The sequence below is a fragment of the Eublepharis macularius genome, chromosome 3 (assembly GCF_028583425.1).
Source record: "Eublepharis macularius isolate TG4126 chromosome 3, MPM_Emac_v1.0, whole genome shotgun sequence".
Taxonomy (NCBI): Eukaryota; Metazoa; Chordata; class Lepidosauria; order Squamata; family Eublepharidae; genus Eublepharis; species Eublepharis macularius.
In genome coordinates this window covers 188,262,402-188,281,824 of record NC_072792.1, presented here as the reverse complement: position 1 = coordinate 188,281,824, position 19,423 = coordinate 188,262,402, and the positions used below count along the sequence as shown (strand labels likewise).

The 19,423-nt window shown below is 56.7% G+C and overlaps 2 protein-coding genes across 3 annotated transcripts; one reads left to right on the top strand and one right to left on the bottom strand.

Moving 5' to 3' along the window:
* The first annotated feature begins 3,812 nt into the window (after positions 1-3,812).
* LOC129326421 (olfactory receptor 51G2-like) lies at positions 3,813-4,769 on the top strand. Its single transcript, XM_054974579.1, has one exon. The coding sequence runs from the start codon at positions 3,813-3,815 to the stop codon at positions 4,767-4,769; it is 957 nt and encodes a 318-aa protein (XP_054830554.1).
* Positions 4,770-12,219: 7,450 nt separating this feature from the next.
* On the bottom strand, positions 12,220-19,159 carry CDCA8 (cell division cycle associated 8). Of its 2 annotated transcripts, none has more exons than XM_054974098.1 (11): positions 19,091-19,159; positions 18,235-18,341; positions 17,102-17,230; positions 16,593-16,633; positions 15,689-15,764; positions 15,306-15,433; positions 14,651-14,730; positions 14,433-14,534; positions 14,025-14,151; positions 13,711-13,797; positions 12,220-12,962 (listed from the first exon to the last, which is right to left on the bottom strand). In XM_054974098.1, the coding sequence occupies exons 2-11, from the start codon at positions 18,329-18,331 to the stop codon at positions 12,918-12,920; spliced, it is 912 nt and encodes a 303-aa protein (XP_054830073.1). In that variant the 5' UTR covers positions 18,332-18,341; positions 19,091-19,159; the 3' UTR covers positions 12,220-12,917. The 2 variants fall into 2 exon arrangements, with proteins under 2 accessions (XP_054830073.1, XP_054830074.1); XM_054974099.1 differs by lacking the exon at positions 19,091-19,159 and adding an exon at positions 18,695-18,957.
* Between the last annotated feature and the right edge of the window lie 264 nt (positions 19,160-19,423).

The following is a 19,423-nucleotide window of genomic DNA, read 5'->3' as shown; positions in this document are numbered from 1 at the left end:
CGCTTCACCTTGCCTTGCTTCCTCCTCAAACATTTGCTCGCATCCGGCCCTAGCTCTAGTCAGAGGCTACATAAAGGGTGAGGTGAACCGTCTGGGCTGGGGGGGGGGAGGGAGAGGGAGAGGGAGAGGGAGAGGGAGAGGGAGAGGGAGAGGGAGAGGGAGAGGGAGAGAGAGAGAGAGAGAGAGAGAGAGAGAGAGAGAGGATCCGATGTTTAGCCTGGAGAGGAGACGACTGAGAGGTGATATGATAACCATTTTCAAGTACTTGAAGGGCTGCAATATACAGCATGGCTCGGAGTTGTTTGCCATTGCCCCAGAAGGTCGGATCAGAACCAACAGGCTGAAATTAAATCAAAAGTTTTCTGCTAAACGTTAGGAAGAACTTCCTGACAGAGCAGTCCCTCAGTGGAACAGGTGAGGTGGTGGGCCCTCCTTCTTTGGAGGTTTTTAAGCAGAGGCTATATGGCCATCTGACAGCAGTGCTGATTCTGGGAACCTGGGCAGCTTATGAGCGGAAGGGCAAGGTTTGGATTACATCAGGGCTTTGTTTTCATGGCCCCTTCTTACATGCCCAGGGTAATGCTGGATCGCCAATTTGGGGTCAGGAAGCCATTTCCCCCAGCCAGTTCAGCTAGGGATCCTGACGGTGTCTTGCCATCTGGTTATGGAACAGGGGTCACGGGGGGTGGGGTAGGGGGTGTAGTTGTGAATGTCCTGCATTGTGCAGGGGGTTGGACTAGATGACCCTGGTACCCTTCCAACCCCATGATTCTATGACTCACGCAACCAGCAAGCCACCAAGGAGTGTCCTGGCAGGGGAAGGGTTAAAAAGCCCTGGGGCCTCTCCCAGCCTCACTCCCACTCCTCTTCCCTCTCGGGACCTGGAGATGCTGCTTATAAACCTTGCCATGTGTTGGAAGCCAGGTGCTGCTTTCGCTCGCAAAGAGGACCTTCAGTGCAGGATTTCCAGCTCGGGGTGGAGAAGGGGCTGGAAAAGAACTCAGCGGTGTCTTGCCAGGTGACTGCTGGATGCTAGCCAGGCGGCTCTTTCCGAGCTGGGGAGGGAGTGTCCCAGAACCGGGGGTGGGTGGGTTTGCCAGTTTTACATGGAAACGGGTGGGGGTGGTGAAATCCTTCCAGCCGTGTGGACTCTGTGCAGCTTTTTGGTGGCCCGTCAGTTTTTCAAATGACCTGAATTTAGGGAGGCCCACACTGGAGACGGGGACTGTCCTGTGGCTGGGAGGGTTCCTGGTTGCTTTCCTCACCTCTCCTCGGGAAGGAGGGGTGTGTGGTAAGGCAGACCGGAGGGAGCCAGGGGAGTTTCAAAGGCAAGCCTTGGAAGGCTTCCGAGCGGCTTCAAGGAGGAGCCGGCCCAGAGCGTGGCACGGCCAGGGAGGCTGAGCTGAGGAACAGGGCCAGCTGCCCCAAGAGCGGATGGGCAAGCCAGGTCGGGTTCACTGCCTTGGTTGGGTGTTCGGTGGAAAGACCCAGGTGGGGGGCTGAAAACACCTTGCTTACTCCCCCCCACCACTGTCGACTGTTTGTGGGGCAGCTCTCTTGTGGCTGAACGTGAGGAGAGAGCCCCCCGCCGGACATGTTAATCTTGGAGCCGCTTTGGAGAGCCCTGAAATTTAGCATCTGCTGGCAGCTCTTTGGGTAGGCGGATGACTTGTGGAATAACTGGGCCAGAAGGCAACAGCGCCACAAGAACTGTGTGTGTGTGTGTGTGTGTGTGTGTATACGTGTATGTGTGTATCCTGTTTTTCTCCCTAATGGGGACCTAAAATGACTCCTCTCATTGTTCTCCCCTCCTCCACTTTATCCTCACAACAACAGCCCTGTGAGGTAGGTTAGGCTGAGAGATTGTGACAGGCTCAGGGTCACCCAGCCAGCTTCCATAGCAGAACAAGGATTCCAAGCCAGCTGCCCCAGGCCCTTGTCTCCCTCTCTAACCACTAGGCAACTCTGGCTTTCCTTTGGGGTGTGCTCAGAGGACCGGCAGGCCATGAGGTAGCAGCAGCGGCCACGCCCAGGGCCAATGCACATCCACAGGTAGGGAAATGTCTCCAGGTGTGATGGGGCCAGCAAGCTCTTTCCGTGGCTGTGCAGGTGAGCGAAGGCCAGCCCTTCCTGCCTGGCAAGCGGATATCAGGGTCCTTTTCTGGCAAGAAAAGACAAGGGGAGGGGCAGGGCTGTTTCCAGGGCTGCTTTGGCCTTTGAAGGGGGTTCAAAGGGGCCAAGACCACCAGCAACCACCAGACCACTGGCTGCCGGCTACCAGACCACTTGCTTTGCTCAGCCGGGCCCAGCTGCTTGCTACTGTTCAACAGCAGCCGCCGCCCCCCCTCCGAGCCAGTGCAGGGGTTAGAGTTTCAGAGTAGGTACGAATCACCACTTTGCAGTGAAAGCTCACCGGGGGACTTTGATCCCATCACACCCTCGCAGCCTAACCTACCTCACAGGGTTGTTGTGAGGATAAAATGCAGGAGAGGGGAACGATGTAAGCTGCTTTGGGTGCCCAGTGTGGAGGGGGATTTCTCTGGTCCTCCTTCTTCGTCGAAAGTACCTGTCATCCTTGCGTCTCTTTTGGGTGGTTCTTCAGTGTATTGCTTCCATCTTTTATTTTGTCCTGATCAGATACTGCATTTCCGTGTTGATCTTTCAGCACCCCAAGCAGAAATAAACCGTCCAGCGCGATGACGACTGTCGGTCTCCAGCTGCTTGGACTGCATTGTCTCCTGCCTCTGTAATTCCACTTTCTACCGGGTTTACAGTATGCTTTGCCTTGGGCACTTTGCACAGTATATACCTTGCCTCTGTGGCGAGGCCTCGCTTTGCGTACAAAAGATCCCGGGTTCAGTCCTCAGCATCTCCAAGTAAAAGAACCAGGCAGAAGGTGAAACAAAAGGCCTTGGCCCGAGACCTGGAGAGCTGCTGCCGCTTTGGGTAGACAGGACTGACTTGGATGCGCCCGTGTAAGGAAGTTTCATGTGTGTCGTTTTCATTGTTTTCTGTAATCCTAGCCCTATTGTATTGATCACTGGTTGCCCTGTGCTGTCTGACTGCACCGTTGTATATTCTGTAATTTACCCTGAATTTCAGTGGGACCAGAGGGCTATAAAGTAACTAAAGACAGATGGAGAGACAGAGCTTTTGCAAAGCAGGGCCTTTGGTCAATGCAATGTACAGACGGGCAACCCGCCACTCTAATGCACCAACAATCCAAAGCCCAGTCCTGGATTTCAGAAATGTGTCTGAGCCTGTGACTTGATCTCACAAATTTGTGCATTACGTTGCATTATATTTGCAGACATGGCGATGACTCCCCATCTGCAGATACGTAATGCCTGATGGTGTAATTTCTGTATTGAAGGAACCTGGATTTTGGAGGAAGGCCCTCACGAGCCCAGAGGGTCTTTTCTATTTTGCGCCATCTACTAATGGAGGCCAGAATTGCAGATATCACAAAGAAAACCACCCCAAGACTGGGGGCAGGTGGGTGGGGAGGCTCCAGAAGCACAGCTCTTCCAGATGGGGGAGACCCACTGTTGGTCTAAGCTAGCTGGATCCCTTATGACTAGAGGAGGGCAGATACTGCAGAACTGAGGACTCCCAGGCAGTGGTTTCTGCTTGGATCAGTGGCTTAGAGCTTCCGGAGCTCTACGCGCCACAGAGCACCGACTCTCAGCTCAAAGAGATGGGAAAGTGTGACGCGAAGTGGGATGCTTTGGACCTAGGAAGAGAGAAAAAAATTGCTATCTGTATGATTTTTTGAAAAAATATTTTCATAATCCAGGTATCACAATTTTACCATGACAGTCTCCAACCAAACAGAAGACAGCCCCCTGCTCTTTATTTTGAGGGACATCCCGGGACTGGGCTCCGCGCACTGCTGGCTGCTGATCCCACTGGGCTCCATGTACCTCATCTCCTTCCTCGGGAACAGCACCATTCTGGCCGTCATCTGGGCCGGGCCGGGCCTCCATGCCCCCATGTACCTCTTCTTGTGCATGCTGGCGCTGGCCGACCTGGGCCTTTCGGCCTCCACTCTGCCTTCCATGCTGAGCGTCTTCCTGCTGCGTTCCAGAGCGGTGAGGGCCGAGGCCTGCTTCGCTCAGCTGTTCTCCATCCACACGTTCTCTGTCATCGAATCCGCCGTTCTTTTGGCCATGGCCTTCGACCGCTTCGTAGCCATCTGGAACCCTCTGAGGTACGCCTCCATCTTGACCAGTTCTACGGTCGTCAAGATAGGCTTGGCCATCATCTTGCGAAGCGTCAGCCTCCATCTTCCCCTGCCCTTCATGTTGAGGCAGCTCAGTTACTGTGGGGCCAAGGGACTTTCTCATTCCTATTGTGTTCACCCAGACGTCCTCAAGTTGGCCTGTGTGGACACACACATTAACAGCGCCTATGGTCTTTTTGTGCTGCTTTCCACACTTGGGCTGGACTCTGTCCTCATCCTCCTTTCGTACGCCATGATCCTAAAGACGGTGCTGAGCATTGCCACCTGGCAGGAGCGCCTGAAGGCCCTCAACACCTGTGTCTCCCACATCTGTGCCGTCCTCCTCTTTTATACCCCCTTGCTGAGCCTCTCTATGATCCACCGGTTTGGCAAGAAAATGGCCCCCCAGGTCTACCTGCTGCTGTCCTACCTCCACTTCCTCCTGCCTCCTGTGCTCAACCCTGTGATTTACAGCGTGAAAACCAAGGAGATCCGGCGACGGGTTGCTGGGTTGGTCCAGCGCAAAGGTTTGCCGTTAGGGCTCTGAATCTGACAGGGGATTTGCAGAGGAAATGCTCTTAGGTCCTGCTTGATTCAGCAGACTGGACAGCACACAAAGCACCATTTCTCCTGGGCAGGTGGGGTTCAGGGCTACCTGCAAAAACTCTCCTTTTGCTCACCCCCTCCCGTGCACCTTGCAGAGAAATGCTTTCCACCCTAGAATTCACAGCGATATTCTACTAGTCGGGACCAAACTGTTTCTCAGTACAGGAGCCTGACTGCAAGTTCCCAGCTGGCAAAGAGGAAAAGTACAGGGAATGAGCCGTGTGCTGTGAGATGGATACGGCTCTGGCCGGAGTGAGATAAAAGCTTTGCCACCCAACTCCTCTGCTGGGTTAGCAAGATTTGGGTCCAGAAGCAACTTAGAGATCCAGGGTTTGAGCCTCTGAGAGTCAAAACTCCTTTTGTCATAACCTGGACCCAAATCTTGCTCTTCTACCACCAACCAACACAAAGACACACCTGAAACTCTAGATTGTCACAGACTAGGAAAGCCAAAAGGCTAGATTGTATTTTCTTCCTCTAGTCAGGAAGACTGAGAATGACCTCAGAATGGGATGGATTCTCAAGGGGACATTATACATTCTCGGGGCTAGAGGAAGCAGCTCTTCTTCCTCAGATGGGCCACAAGCCACGAGGAAGTAAATCTTTACAAGGAGACTGTCTTGACCACTTGTCGAAGAACAGTAGGAGAAGACCCAGCCTCTGAGATCTAAGGAAATGGAGAGGTTTTAAATGCGCCAGCTTCAAGAGATACTAGACTCTCCTAAAGTAGCGCTGTAAGGATAAATTTTGAAGATTACACGTTTTCACTGTTGCCTTTTATCCTTGCTTAGCTCGGACCAGCCGTCCGTACTTTTTTATTTGGCTATTAAACTTCCTTATATTTTGAATGCTTGAAGTCTCATTTCTGTGTACAGACCACACCTAATTTTGGATGTGCGTTCCAAAGAGCAGTAAAGGGGAGATGCGGCGTTTGAGTTCACCACTCCTTGAGCACAAAAGTGCCGAAGTGCCATAGATTGCCCCTGCACTAGCCAGTGTGAGCGACGCAGGAGACGCAGCAGTTAGGTGGAGCCTTGAAACAGCAACGCAGATGCAGAGTGCTGGATGTACAAATCCTTTGAGCAGAAGAGACATTGGTTTGGTGTAGTGGTTAAGAGCGGCAGGACTCTAATCTTGAGAGCCGGGTTTGATTCCCCACTCCTCCGCTTGAAGCCAGCTGGGCGACCTTGGGGCAGTCACAGCTCTCTCGGAGCTCTCTCAGCCCCACCCACCTCACAGGGTGTTTTGTTGTGGGGATAATAATGGCATACTTTGTAAACCACTCTGAGTGGGTGTTAAGTCATCCTGAAGAGCGGTATATAAATCGAATGTTGTTGTTGCTGTTGTTATTATTATTTGAGATTTGTTGGTGGCAGTGGTTACTACTTGAGGAGGGGCTGGCACCCCCAGAAGTCAGGGAAAGGGGTGTATTGTAGTGTGACGATGGCAGCTGGCCTTTTAAGCTCCTGGATCAACAAGAGCACTGGTTGGCAAGACTTCTCATACAGCCCATTCACTAGAATACCAAGCAAGAACACCCATTCCAGTAAGCAGTCTGTGCCAGGGGAGGGGGAGGCAGTGCCACGGCTGATGACTATCTGGAGTGCCATCCCAACCATCACACACGCATTCATTTCAGAATGGAGGGAGGACGTCCCGACCCCTCGGTCCCCAGGGGTAGGTTTTTCAAGAACGAACAAACTCCTTGGAGGCAAGAGGCACTCCAGGGTACGTCACTGGTACAGCACCCTCTAACTAACCCTAAGCTCAGAGATCGAGGAAATAAAGCCTCCAACCATATCGGGTGTTAACCAAGGTAGACCACTTGCCTGCTGATTTCCACTAAAACCATTAGCGGGGAGCTGGCCCAAAGCCAATAAAGCCACAAGGATAAAGGTGATACTTATTAAGATGTATACAAAAAAGTGTGCTCAAAGACATGATAAGTAAAACAAAGATGATGCCTAAGTTATTTACTGGGATGAGAAGGAGCCACGCGATGCTCTGTGGGAGGAAGCGTCTCCAAGCAGGCCTGAGACTGGCCACCACCAACCTCGCTCTGGAATGTCTCTGTGGGCAGGTGGCTTCAGTATGTGCCCCTTGGAAGTAGGGTTGCCCGTGTCCAAAGGGGCCTGGAGAGCTGGAATTACAGCTGATATCCAGATGACAGAGATCAGCTCCCTGGAGGAAGTGGCCACTTTAGGAGGTGGGCTGTATGGCATTCTAGCCCACCGAGCCCCCTCCCCTACCCAAACCCCCACTCCCCCTCAAGGCAAACGAGCCTGGGTGTGGGAACTGGAGGTTGATGGTTAACCATGGCTGTTTACTTGGGGTTTTTTTCCCTGGTTAAATCCGTCATACAACAAGAGCTTGCTCTCTGAGGCCAGGCACCTTCTCAGATCCGGCCAGCATTGGCACCTTCCTTCCTATGCCCCGTGCCACCTGTGGGTAGCCCCCACAGCCTCCCCTTGAGAAAGGGCCTTTTCCACAGCTGCTCCACTGCTCTGAATTGCCCTGTTCCTAGGGGCACAACTCACAGACATCTCCACAGAGCCTGCCTGCTGCCTCACGGGAGACGTGCTTCAGCCTACTCATCTCTCGTCTTGGCTGACTTAGGAACCTGAAGGCCAGGCTCAAATTTGGCTTTGGGGGTAAGATGCTTGAGCCGGTGGGGGCAGCCCCAGGCACATGTAGCTGGAGCCGATTGTGAAGACCCCGGGCATGTGATGTTTCAGCCCTGCGGGAAGAGGGAGAGAACGCCCCTACTGGTTAGCTTGGCATTCTTTGGGGCTTTTGATACCACCAGCCACATAACCTCTGGATCACCTTTCTGGGTTCTCTGCGTTCTGGTTCTGATGGCCGCACTCCTTTATAGAGGCCAAGTTTGCAAAGGATCTGTGGGGAGAGCATTCCTCCCTGCGATGGGGTGGGGGCCCTCTCGGTTTCACAGCTCGGTTTTAGCACCCATGCTTTTAAGCATCTCCATGAGAACGCCATGGCATGGGCGCAGTGGAGAAACCCTAACCCTCCTTGTGTGGGTATGTGCCACTGAGTCACACAACCCATGTATGGCAACCTCACCAAGGGGCTTTCAAGGAAAGGGAGAAGCAAAGGGGGTTTTGCCCTTGCCTTCATCAGCTGCAGAGTCTTCCTCGGTGGTTGCCCATCCAAGTACTGACCCTGCTTAGCTTTCTAGACCTGACCAGATCGGGCCATACCACGCTGCCTTCCTTCTCTAACCCACTTTAGTAACCGTTGTTTTTGTGGCGTTTGACGGGGGCTTCAGCTGTCGGGCTGCCATCCCCACCGAAGGATGCTGATCATATAACTGAAACATGCTGAGGAAATGGATTAAATGCACTATTTTAAATTAATTGGCTACTTTTTCACCCTACTGAACTTCCCTCCCCAAAACTTCCACATTCCATGCAAATTAGCTGAGCTTCCTAGCAATACTTCCTAGCAATACACACACACACACACACACACACACACACACACACACACACACCCAGTCAGTGAGGCACTGGAGCCTCAAAGAGTTGGAAAATGGAAGAGGGATTTGGGGGGCACAGTTGATAAATCAACATTAAAAAAATACAGTGAATGCATTTCTTTCTTTTACAAAGTTGGTAAAAGTGCGAGACAGAAAATCACGGATGGAGAGCTTTTCTGGGCGACTGGATTATCCCTCATACCGGAAACTTTTGCCTCAGTCATGCCAGAGGTCACTTGCTCCTGAATCATTGTGTGCGTGCGTGCGTGCGTGCGTGCAAACCACCTCTCTTATTTTGTCTCTCAGGACTCACCCTAGGGTTGGAACAAAGTTCCTGGCTATATGCTGGTGGGTTCGTGGCATAAAGTAAGTAATTCATTCCAGAGACAACTTTCAGAGGTGAAGCCACGTCAGCCTGTGATAGCGAAGGCAAGAGGGAGCTTTTTACCAGTGTGCAGACAGGCAGAAACTACACAGCACAAGCTTTGTACTTAGTGTGTACTTCATCAGATGCATGAAGTGAATCCCCAGTCAGCAGAGGTAGCTACACACATTGATATACAGGGGTTAAAAGTCAGCGAAACGCAAGAGGTTAAAGTAACCACAAAATTCAAAACGTATACAAGACAATCACAGTGACTGGTCATAATGGCTTTAAAAGAACAGAATATCTCCCCTAGTTATGTTAAGCCAATTTAATATCAGTTGTGGGTGATAAAAGCATTCTATTTAAGACTTGTTTCTATTTAAGACTTGGCTAACACAATAAACTTCATATTGTTAGTAATCTATGCTACATAAGTCAGTTATTTGTTGACATGCCCCAGCTATCTCCACAACGGGGACCGATTTCCCCTCTTCTCCATCTCAAGCTCACAAGAACCCTGTGAGATAGGGAATTTGTTTAGGCTGTGTGTGTGTGACTGGCGAAAGGTCACACAAGCTTCCATGGCAGCTGGGAAATCGGAACCTGGGTCTCCTGGAGCCTAGGCAAACGCTCTAGCCACTAGACCACACTGCATCTATTTGTCTTAGACGGGGAATTGACTCTTTTTTTATTTATAACGGAAGACAGGGATCATGGCGCCCTTCCACTGCATTCTGCCAGGGGGCCAGAATCCCCTCCTGTGTTAAACAGAAACTTATATCCAGGTGAAGGGGAGGTTATTCCCTATGAGCCCCATTTTGTGCTGCTGGGAGGGGAACTGCCATTAGCTTGGGGTGACAAATGCATATTCCCCCCTCCCTAATCCCAGCCATTCAGCTGCCTCCTTTCCAGCTCTCCATCCAGAGAGGTTTTGTTTTCCCCTTCCGCCTTCCCAGCTAAACTGCCCCGGTTTCTCTTTTGCTGCTCTGGTGTTTACTGTTGGTTGCTTTCAGCTGGTTTTAAAATTGCTTTATATTTTAAAATGTTTATATACCCCTTTGAAATATGTTGCAAAGTACTATACAGATCTTTTACGTTAAAAAAAAAACACCCTGTTGTGCCCAGAGCAGATGAAAAGAACTCGCCTTCCCCCTGTCCTCCTGGACACACCCTGCTCTTTCTTTCCTGCCGTTCCTGTCTTCTCCTCCTCAGCCCACTCCATCTTCCTCCGCACCTCAACCCGGCGGCAACTGAGGTCGCCTCTCCCCACCCGTGGTTTTGATGGCAAAAAAATTCACCAGGAAGGGCCAGATCTCCGCCCCGCCCCGCCCCAGCCCGGGGGTGCCTTCTCTTCTGACGGTGGCTCTTGGTGCCGCACGTGGGGCAGAGTTCCCGAGAAAGGGAAGAAATGCTAATAGTGACATGCCTGCCGGCGCCTCCTCGCAGGCCACGCATTGGCAACTGTTACTTCACACGGGTTTGCGACGGCTCTGAGGCGCAGCGCCCGGCCCGAGGCTGCTGTGCAGAGGTAGCGTGACGCCTTGCCTTTGCCGCCCGTCTCTCTCGCTGGCCCTCGAAACGGCTCCCGCGACATGCAGCAGGGGCACCGCCTGGCCTCCGCTCTCGGGCCGGCCCGGCGGCTGCTCTTCCGCGCGGCTTTCGCGGTCCGCCCCCGTCCCCTGGTGCCGCTGGACCGGCTAGCCCGGCTTCGAGGCGCCGTCCTCAAGAACCTGTCCCGGATCCCTTTGGTTTTCACGCTGCAGACGACGGGAGGAGGACGCGGGCCCGGCGGGGGCTCTTCCCCGAAGCGGCGGGTCACGGACGAGCCGGCCATGGGGGCGGAGAACGAGCGCCGCCCGGATGGGTGCGATGCAGGTGCTCAGCGCCCGGAGGCGCTGGCCCTGGCTGGCCCGCTGCGCTCAGCACCACCCCGAGGAGCGGCGCGTGAGGCAGAAGGATGAGCAGCGGGGCCAGGCCGAGGGCGGAGAGCAGCGCGCAGAGGCCGCTCGGCGAGCGCCGCTGACCGGGGGACCGAGCACGAGCGGGGGACCGGGCCGGGGGGGGGGGGCAGAAGGCGCGGGCGAGCGCGCTGGTCCGGGCCAGGAGGAGGGGCGGGGGCGCCTGGGCGGCCGCTGTCCTCGCCGCGAGGGCAGGGCCGATCTGGGCCCCGAGGGCCTCGGTCGAGAGGGCAGCGTACCGCAAGGGGCCACCGAGGGCCACGCACCGATCGAAGGCCACGGCCAGCGGCACGGCCGACTCGAGGTCCGGGAAGGCGTCGAGGAAGAACGTCTGGGCCAGGCCGGCCGCGCCCAGGCCCACCTCCCGGCCCTCGAGCCGCAGGGGGCGGAGCTGGCCAGGGCAGCCGCGGCCAGCAGGGCCAGGAGCCGGTGCAGGGGCGCCCGCATCGCCAGCAGGGCGGCGCCGTTGCCCAGCAGGGTCCGGGCGAACAGGGCGCAGGAGGCAGGGCCGGGGGCTGCCAGCCATGGGGGGGGGAGGGGGCAAAGGGAGCCTCCATGGCCAGAGACAGCAACTCCTGGGAGCCAGAGCGGGAGGCTGGCCCTGCTTAGCTGCTGCGATCTCACGTGATCAGGCTCACCTGGGCTAGCTGGATCAGGGAAGGGCAGGAGGCCTCTGCCCTAGAGAGCGGCACCCAGAGGGCTCGAAGGCCTCGGTGTCTCTGCCAGTTGCTGGCCATAGCTGGACCCCCAGGCTGGCCTGGCAGGACCCCCGTCAACAGCTGTGCTTCTATCCTGGTCTTAGACCGATCAGTGCCCCAAGTCATGTCGTTAGTGCCTTTGGATGCTTTGGGGAGGGGCCTCTTTGCCACTCTGCCCCACGGAAGCCCCTCCAGAGTGGGGCTGCCAACACCTCTGGGCAGCGAACGGTGGGCAGGGGTGGGGCCAGATGGGCAGTACGGCCCCTTCCAGCTCTAGGATTGTGACCAGTCAGTGTCCTTATTATCCCTGCAATCCCGCTGGGGAGCCGGGCGGGTAGGAGTGGCTCACCCAAGGCCACATGCCGAGCTCAGGGTGGAGCTGGGATTTGGACCAGCGCGACACTCATTCGCAGCCCAACCACTCCAGCCCTAAGCTGCAGGAGCCAGCGCTGCTTCCTGAGTGGCCCCAGCCTCAGAAGCCCCCTCCCCGAAGCTCCCCCCAACTATGCTAGCTGGTCAGGCCAAGCACAAGCCCTCTCGGCCAAAGGCGCCCAGGAAGGCACAGGGACGGAGATGGCGGACACAGGGAGCTGCCCCCTCCCTCGGGCGGGGGAGAGGTGGGCAAGAGCGCTGCTCCCTCCAGGTGGCTGAGGGGCTCTGCCTGCCTGCCTTTGCCCGTTCTCAGAAGTTGGGGTGGGCATCAACCAAGGCGCCTGTCTCCGGCTCCTGTCCAAATGGCAACGGCTGCAATGTGAAGGATTCTGCCCCCACCCAGCCCCACTTGCCTTTATTCTTCCTCACATCCATGCAGTAGGATCAGAGGAACGGCCCCCCACAGGAGAGAAGGAAACATGGAACAGCACAGCAGCCACTTCCGTGTAACAGTAAGAACATTTATTCAGTCACCAGCCATCAGGCACAACTCTGTAACTAAGGTACTACCATTAAAAGATGACCCCCTCCCCATCAAATACTAATGCATCTATCGCTCCCTCTGATCCCCCCCCCCATGGCAAGGGAGAACAGAGGAACACGAGGACACCCCCCCCCCGGTGAGAAAATGAAAGGGGGGGCTGCTTAAGAAGCAGGCTGGCTGCAAGCCCACCAGCATCTGTCACGGGACTCAGCATCCAACAATGAACAAGGATCGGAGCCCTTGTGGACAAGGGATTTTGGGGGGGGGGGGTCTGTTCCTCATCCCCAGAAGCGAATGCATCAATATGCCGCTGGGGTGCTGCACGTGCCCCTCAGTGGAACAGCTCTGGCTGAGAGCGTCTGGAAAATTCTGCTTCCCCTGCCCCCGTGAGAAGCCCACAGCCCCAGAGAGGGCCAGCGCATCTCCTCCCACCCCGCTGCCCTGCAGCTCAGAAGATAAACACAACTCGGAAGACCGACAACATTAAAGGCCCGCCTGTTCCCAGGGGCCAACGTGGACCGCCAACTCCCGCCCTGGCCCAAGGATTTGGCAGTTCCTCCCAGCCCACCAAGGAGGCCCGAAGCAGAAGGGCTGTGGTCCAGTCCTTTGGAGGCTGTGCACAATCCAGGAGGGAGCAGCCCAAAGCGCCAGGCCTCACTGGGCACTCTTGATGCCGCTGCAGAGGATCGCAAGCTGGGCCTAGGAGGAGAGGACAGAGCTCGCTCAGCTGTGCGGCCGGCCAGCTGACAGGGACACTTCCTGCGGCCCAGGAGGCGGGACTCGGAGGGGCAGCCCACGCTCAGTTGATTGGCTGCGTCTGAGAAGGGGGAAGGAAGGGTGCAAGAGGCCACCCCCCAGAGAAGCAGAACAGCAGCCTGGAGCGCCTTTCGCCTGGGATGGAGGATGCTTTGGAAGGCCCCAGTGCCGAGACCAGAGCAGAGCAGAGGGGGGCTATCACACACCTTACCTGCTGCCCAGGCAGATCACTGCCCCCGCCCCCACCTTTCCCTGCCTGTATGCCGGGGACTGACGCTGGGATCTTTGCCTTTCCCTGCTCTTTCCCCCTCCACTGCCAGAGCGAGGGGCTGGCTCGCTGGAAGCAAGGGAGGAACGCATGCGGCTCTCAGTCAGGACAGGGGAGGCGTCAGGCAAACATGCAGGGGGTGCAGAGAGGTCGAAACGCACCCTTGGGCCCCAGAACGAAGGAGAACCACGGCCCATTAAAATTCCAGAGGGGCAGCCCCCTTTGTCTGTTGCCCCCAAACCCAAGTCCCTTTCCTTATTGCCCCTCAAAGACTAACAAGGTTTGTTCCTGCCTAAATGCCCACTTGAGGATCTTTTCTGGAGCAAAGATCTAACCTGACCAACAGGAAAGATTTGGGGTGGTGTGTGTGTGTGTGTGTGGATTCTGCTCTGGGGAACAAAGAAGCAATGTGGGACCCCTCACCGACAGCTTCTTCACGCTTCCCAGGGTGTTTGGGTTCAGCTGCATCAGGTCCCGTTTGGAAAGCTCGCTGGCTCTTAAACAGATGCTCTGCGGAGAAGAGAGCAAGAGGGTGTCAGCCCATGGACAGCTTGCCTAAAGGTTTCTGCTTTGGGGTGGGTCACATGGGTGAAAGTCACCGTACCCAGCAGCCAGGAAGAGTCCTGGGGCAGCGGGCAGCCGTCTGCCCAGGGCAGGTGCAGACCCTCCCCAGCAGCTCTCACTCAGGGCAGCTGGGAGATTTCAGCGCCCCCCCCCCCCCAGCTTCTCTACCGTACCTCCCCTCCCCCAGCAGGGACGGTGATGAAGACATCGTTGCTGTCTGCTAGGGGGCTGCCATTGGTGGAGATGCTGAAGATGCGCTCGTGTGGTGCTGGGGCACGGAGGCCAGGCGTTTTGAAGACGCTGGGGCCCAGGGAGGGGGAGGAGGAGAGAAAAGCATTCCATAATCACACGTAAGGAGCGCCCCCCCCCCCGAAGACCCAAACCACCGAGTGTCGCCCTGCTGATGATCAGATCAAGTCAGCAACGGGACGGAAGAAGCTCTCTCAAGGCAGGCCCAGGTACGTGTCAGCGTGGAACGGAGGGGCCGGGCTTCCAGCACCCGGCGGCAGATGCACGAGGCCCAGAGCTGCCGCCGCCGCAGCCCTCTGCCCCGAGGTGCGAGCAGAGATCAGATGGCTCACCTGGAGTCAAACTTCGGGGTGAGCAGAGGGGTAGCCCCCTGGAGGGCAAGAGCCCGAGCTGCCTGGCTGCCTGATGGAGTGACAAACTTTACTTTGCTGGACCTGTGAAGACAGCCAGTCATGAACAGCCTCCCTGGTTGCACGCAAGCGGGGGGAGAAGAATTCTGGCCCCTAACTGGAGCTCCACCCCCCAAGCGCCCCGCCCTCCAGCCCAATACCTCCTGCTCAAACGTGTAGACTTGGCCAGGGGAGGCCTGCTCCTCTTTGACCCTGGGGCCTTTTTGGTGGAGGTCTTTGCCTGGAAGACACAAAAGGCACATGGCTTCCGTCGTCACTTGGCCAACAGAGCCACGCTAGAGTGCCAGACGAGAGCCCTGAGCCCAGCAAGGAATAAGAGGCCCTGGTTTCCCTTTGCGGTGGGATTCTGGTCTCCAGCATCTGGAGACCGTGCCGCACGGTCCAGCGGCGCTAGTGGGGCTGGACGTGGCACAAGTCAACAAAAGCCTTGGTGTGCCTCCACCGAGTGGCAATTTTGGCCCATCCGTGTCACTCACCAGGAGGTCTGGCATGACGGCAATCTCTCGCTTTTAAAGGAAACTCCCTACTGGCCGCTGTGCAAGAATGCAAACAAAAAACCCCACCCTTACGCAGACCGCCCTCGGGCTGCCGAATTTCCACGCTCCAAGGGCCACTGAAGAGCAAAGTACAGAAGCATCCCTCCCCTTGGGCTGTTTTATGGCAGCCGTGGGATGTACAGGATTCAATCGGTACAGGCTGCCCGAGAGGGCGGTCAGGCGGATGCTGCAGCCAGGTCAGCCAGCAGCCAACCAGGCCTGTGGAGCACAGCCCCGGAGCGTCCTTGGAGGAATTTACCTTCCCTAGTTTCTGGCTCTCCAGGGCTCCAGGAGCGTCACTCCCCTGTCTGGATCTCTTCCGAGCGGGAAGGACAGGCTGCCCTGCTTCTTCTTCAATGGTCGCGATATCCTGCTTGGCTTTTTTAGCTGGGGAGGCGGGTCCAAAACACACAAGACCCATCAGTCTTTCACAACGCCAGACCTCTCCGTCCATGCCCGGCCCTTGGCCCAGAGAGATCAGAGCAGCGGCCAGGGCCCTCCCCACCTCCAGGGGGAGGGGGGTGGCTGAGAGAAACTGACCTGCCCCAGAGCCCCCAGCGAGTGCCAACCACATTGCCACCGGCCCCACCCCTCACCCCAGCTCCTTTGCAGACTCGGCCCAGAAGGCCCTTTGAGACCAACCTTTCCGGACTGTCTTCATGGGCGTCTGAACTGCTGCCGATACCAGTTCTTTGATTTCCAGGAATTCCGGGTCTGCCTGCAAGCAGAAGCAGTGGTGAGGGACGAAGGGCAGTTTTGCTGGGACAGACAGTCCCGGAGACAGCAGGGAAGGCTCCCTGGGCCACCCAGCACCACAGGCGGGCGGGGGGGGGGGCGGGGGGGATGGTGCCGTGAGAACCTTGGAGCTGGAAGGGGCCCTACAGACCATCTAGTTCAACCCCCTGCCCAGTGCAGGAACCGTCTAAAGGATCCCCGGCAAGGATTCATCCAGCCACAACTTGAAGATTGCCAATGAGGGGGACCCCCCCCCCAGGCAGCCGATTCCGCTGCTGCACTTCTCTTAACGTGAAGACGTTCCCCCCCAATATCCTCCTGTAGTTTCGAGTCCCATCCTCTGCTGCCAACAGGAACAGCTCCCTTCCCTCCTCTAAGTGACGGCCTTTTAAATACTTCAATCGAGCAATCGTGTCTCTGCTCAGCCTCCTCTTCCCCAAACTGAACACTCCCAGGTCCCTCAGTCTTTCCTCGTAGGGCTTGGTCTCCAGGCTCCTGATTATCCTGGCTGTTCTCTGCACCCGTTTCAATTTACCCACATCCTGACCAACACGGTGTATAGTAGGACAATGATGTCCTGTGATTCGGATCTTATGCCTTTGTTAATACTCCCCAAGATTGTGTTTGCCTTTTTTGCTGCTGCATCACACTGAGTGCTCATACTTAGCTTACCATTCACCCATATCCCAAGATCTTGCTCACACACACTGCTACCCAGAAGTGTACCCCTCATCCAGCATGCATGCTTTGCATTTTTGTTACCCAGTTGGAGAACCCGGCACTCATCCATGTTAAGACAGAGACTACGTACTATGGTTGCCTTCTCCAGGGCCCTTTCACCTCCTCCCAGAGCTGGAGAGAGAAAAGGCCTTCGTTAGGACAAAACTACAACAATCCAAGGCACCAGGGAAAACTGTGTCTTTGCGCTTGCAGAAAGTGAGGTGAGGCTGTCTTAAGCGAATTCTTCAGCACCACACAGAGAAGCCAACCACAGAAATGTCAGCTGCAAACATTCAAAGCAGAAGGTTCCAGGCCTTCCCCCTTTCCTCCTGTACTGTCCCAGATGAACATAAGAGGGGAGTCCTGTGTGCTTGTGACATCAAACAGAAGCCAAGCTGGAAGTTGCCTCCCAGCTTCAGTGGCAAAGCGCTTGGAAAATAAGCACCCAGCCCAGGGGCTCTGTGACAAACCGCCCAGAGGCCTCACCAATGGACCCGCGTGCTGGAGTGGCCGGCCTAACGTCACCAGGGAAGTCGCTAATTTGGTGGCTCCAGGAGAGGCCTAAGTGCCCCCCCACCCCCGCGCACAGCAGCAACATACCAAAGTAGTCGAGCCAGTTCATGTCCTGCAGGGCCAGAGGCACGCGGAGGAAGTCCATGTTGTAAAGGTCGCTGATTTCCTTAAGAAAGCTCTCGGAGTTCATCAGCATGTGATCCACACGTGTTTGAACTGCGATGGAGAAAGATGGAGAAAGGCCCGAATGGGAACAGGGCACGAGGACTGAGCCACTGAGCACTTGGGACATTCTTTGCTCTACAGATATAGGGACAAAAGGGCTGCATAAGCACCACCTCACCCCCCCCCAAAGGAATGACTGCGACATGCAGCCCCCGCCAGCTCTGCAGATTCTGGGGCCCAAAAGTCCATCCTGCACTGTAGATCCATAGAGCAATCTCCAGGGGAACGTCCTACCAGCATAAGAGGCCTTTCGGGCAAGCTCCAGAAAAGGGATTTTAGCGGCCTGAGATGGAAAACTGGCAACCTAGTACGCTTCCTGGCTCCTTCGGCCATGAGGAGGAATTGGGCTTTTCTAGCTGGAACAGCCTTAGGGAAGCCTCTCAATGCCTGTCATTTCAGAGAGCGTTTTGTTGAAATTGTATGGACACTTGTGGCATTTCTGGGACCGTTGGGGATGGTTTTGCAGGGGTTCAGTTTAAGTAGCTATGTGCCTAATAGTCAACATGGCCTCTTCTGCAGATGGATAGGGGCCAGGAAGACGCAAAGGAGATATTTCTATTAAGGGGGGGGGGGTTGGGTTGGGTTCATTTCAGGTTTCCCCACAAACCTGGGTTTCCCCAAATGGTATCAGAAACGCATTAAATCAATATGAAAATAATAGAATAGTTACCTCCTGCTTTGCAAAACGTTTAAAGCAACTTGCAATAAAACAATTGCAACACAAAACCAGTAGAAAAGAGCCAGAGTCCAGGAGCATCTATAAGACTAACAACATTTGTAGTAGGGTAGGAACTTTTGTGAGTCACAGATCACTTGTCTGAAGAAGTGAATTGTGACTCACAAAATCTCGTATCCTATCCCAATTTTTTTTAGTCTTATAGATGCTCCTGGACTCTGGCTCTTTTCTGCTGCCGCAGACACACACCGTTGCCCACCTTGATCCAGCAAATGAGAGCAGGCTCGGGCCCCACCCGTCGAGGAAAGGAGGCCCTTACCTTCGTGGTCGAACTCCGTGAGGAAGGCAGCCAGCTTGCTGTTCTTCAGGGCGTTCTTATTGGACCCCCGGGTGGTTTTCTTCTTGGAAGGAGCCATGGCAAGAACCCTACGGAAAAAGAGAAAAGCCCACTGGGTCCCGCTGCCGGAGGGAAAGAGCCGCCCAGAGAGGAGAGGGGGAAGCGGGCACATCAGAAGCGGGAGGGCAGGAAGGGGTGAGCCCGCCGGGGCCCTTTCTTGCGTGCCCAGGACGAGGCCGGTGGCCCCCGTGGGGTCAGGAAGGCGTTTCCCTCCAGCCCCCGAGATCCCGGAGAAACGCGCAGCGGCCACCGGGGAAGGGCGGTGGATTCCCCGCCTCGTGCAGGGGCTGGACTAGATGGCCCGTGGGGGTCCCTTCCGGCGCAGAGGCGAGGGCGTCTGCAAGGAGGCGCCGGCAGCGCTGAAGGGGCCGGAGGGTCGCACCAGGGTCCAGGAGAGCCGGGCGGGAGTCCCCGGGCCGGTCGCTTCCCCTCCGGGCGACCGAAGCGAGCCCGGCAGAGCAGATCCGGGCAGGGAAGCGGAGCCGGTTGCAGCAGCCCCTCCGGGGCGGGCCGGGCCAGAGCAGCTCCGGGGGCTTCGCTTTGCACGGGCTCGTCCCTGCGCGCGGCCCAGAAGGCAGCCGCCGGCCCTGCCCGACGCAGAAGGAGGGCGCCAACTTCCCGGGGGAACGCCCCGGCCGCGCCCCGGACCTCCCGGGACCCCCCGCCAGGAGCTGGCAACACCGAGTCTGAGCAGAGGGCGCGGCCCCGGGGGGGGGATAGAGAGGCACTCCCTCCTCCCCCCCCCCCCCCCGCCGCCGGGGCCCTCCGGCCGCCCCACCTGCCGCCGCGCGCCGCCGCCGCCGCCGCCACATTCAAACTGCGGCGCCGCCCGCGCTCCGCCGGCCAGCCAATCAGCGTCGCGGGGCCGGGCAGCGAGGCGGAGGGCCCAGAGCGGCCCGGCCGCCCCACCAGCGCCCCCTGCCGCGCCCGCCGCCTCCGGGCGTTCCGTATCCGTATCCGGGCCGCGTCCTCAGGGCGGAACGTCGCCGGCAAAAAAAAAAAAGGGGGGGGGGGCGCCGCGAACCAGACTTTCAGGGTTGCCAACCTCCCGGTGGGGGCAGCTCCGGAACCAGAACCGGAGGAAAAGGCGGCTTCTGAGAACCCCGAGGGC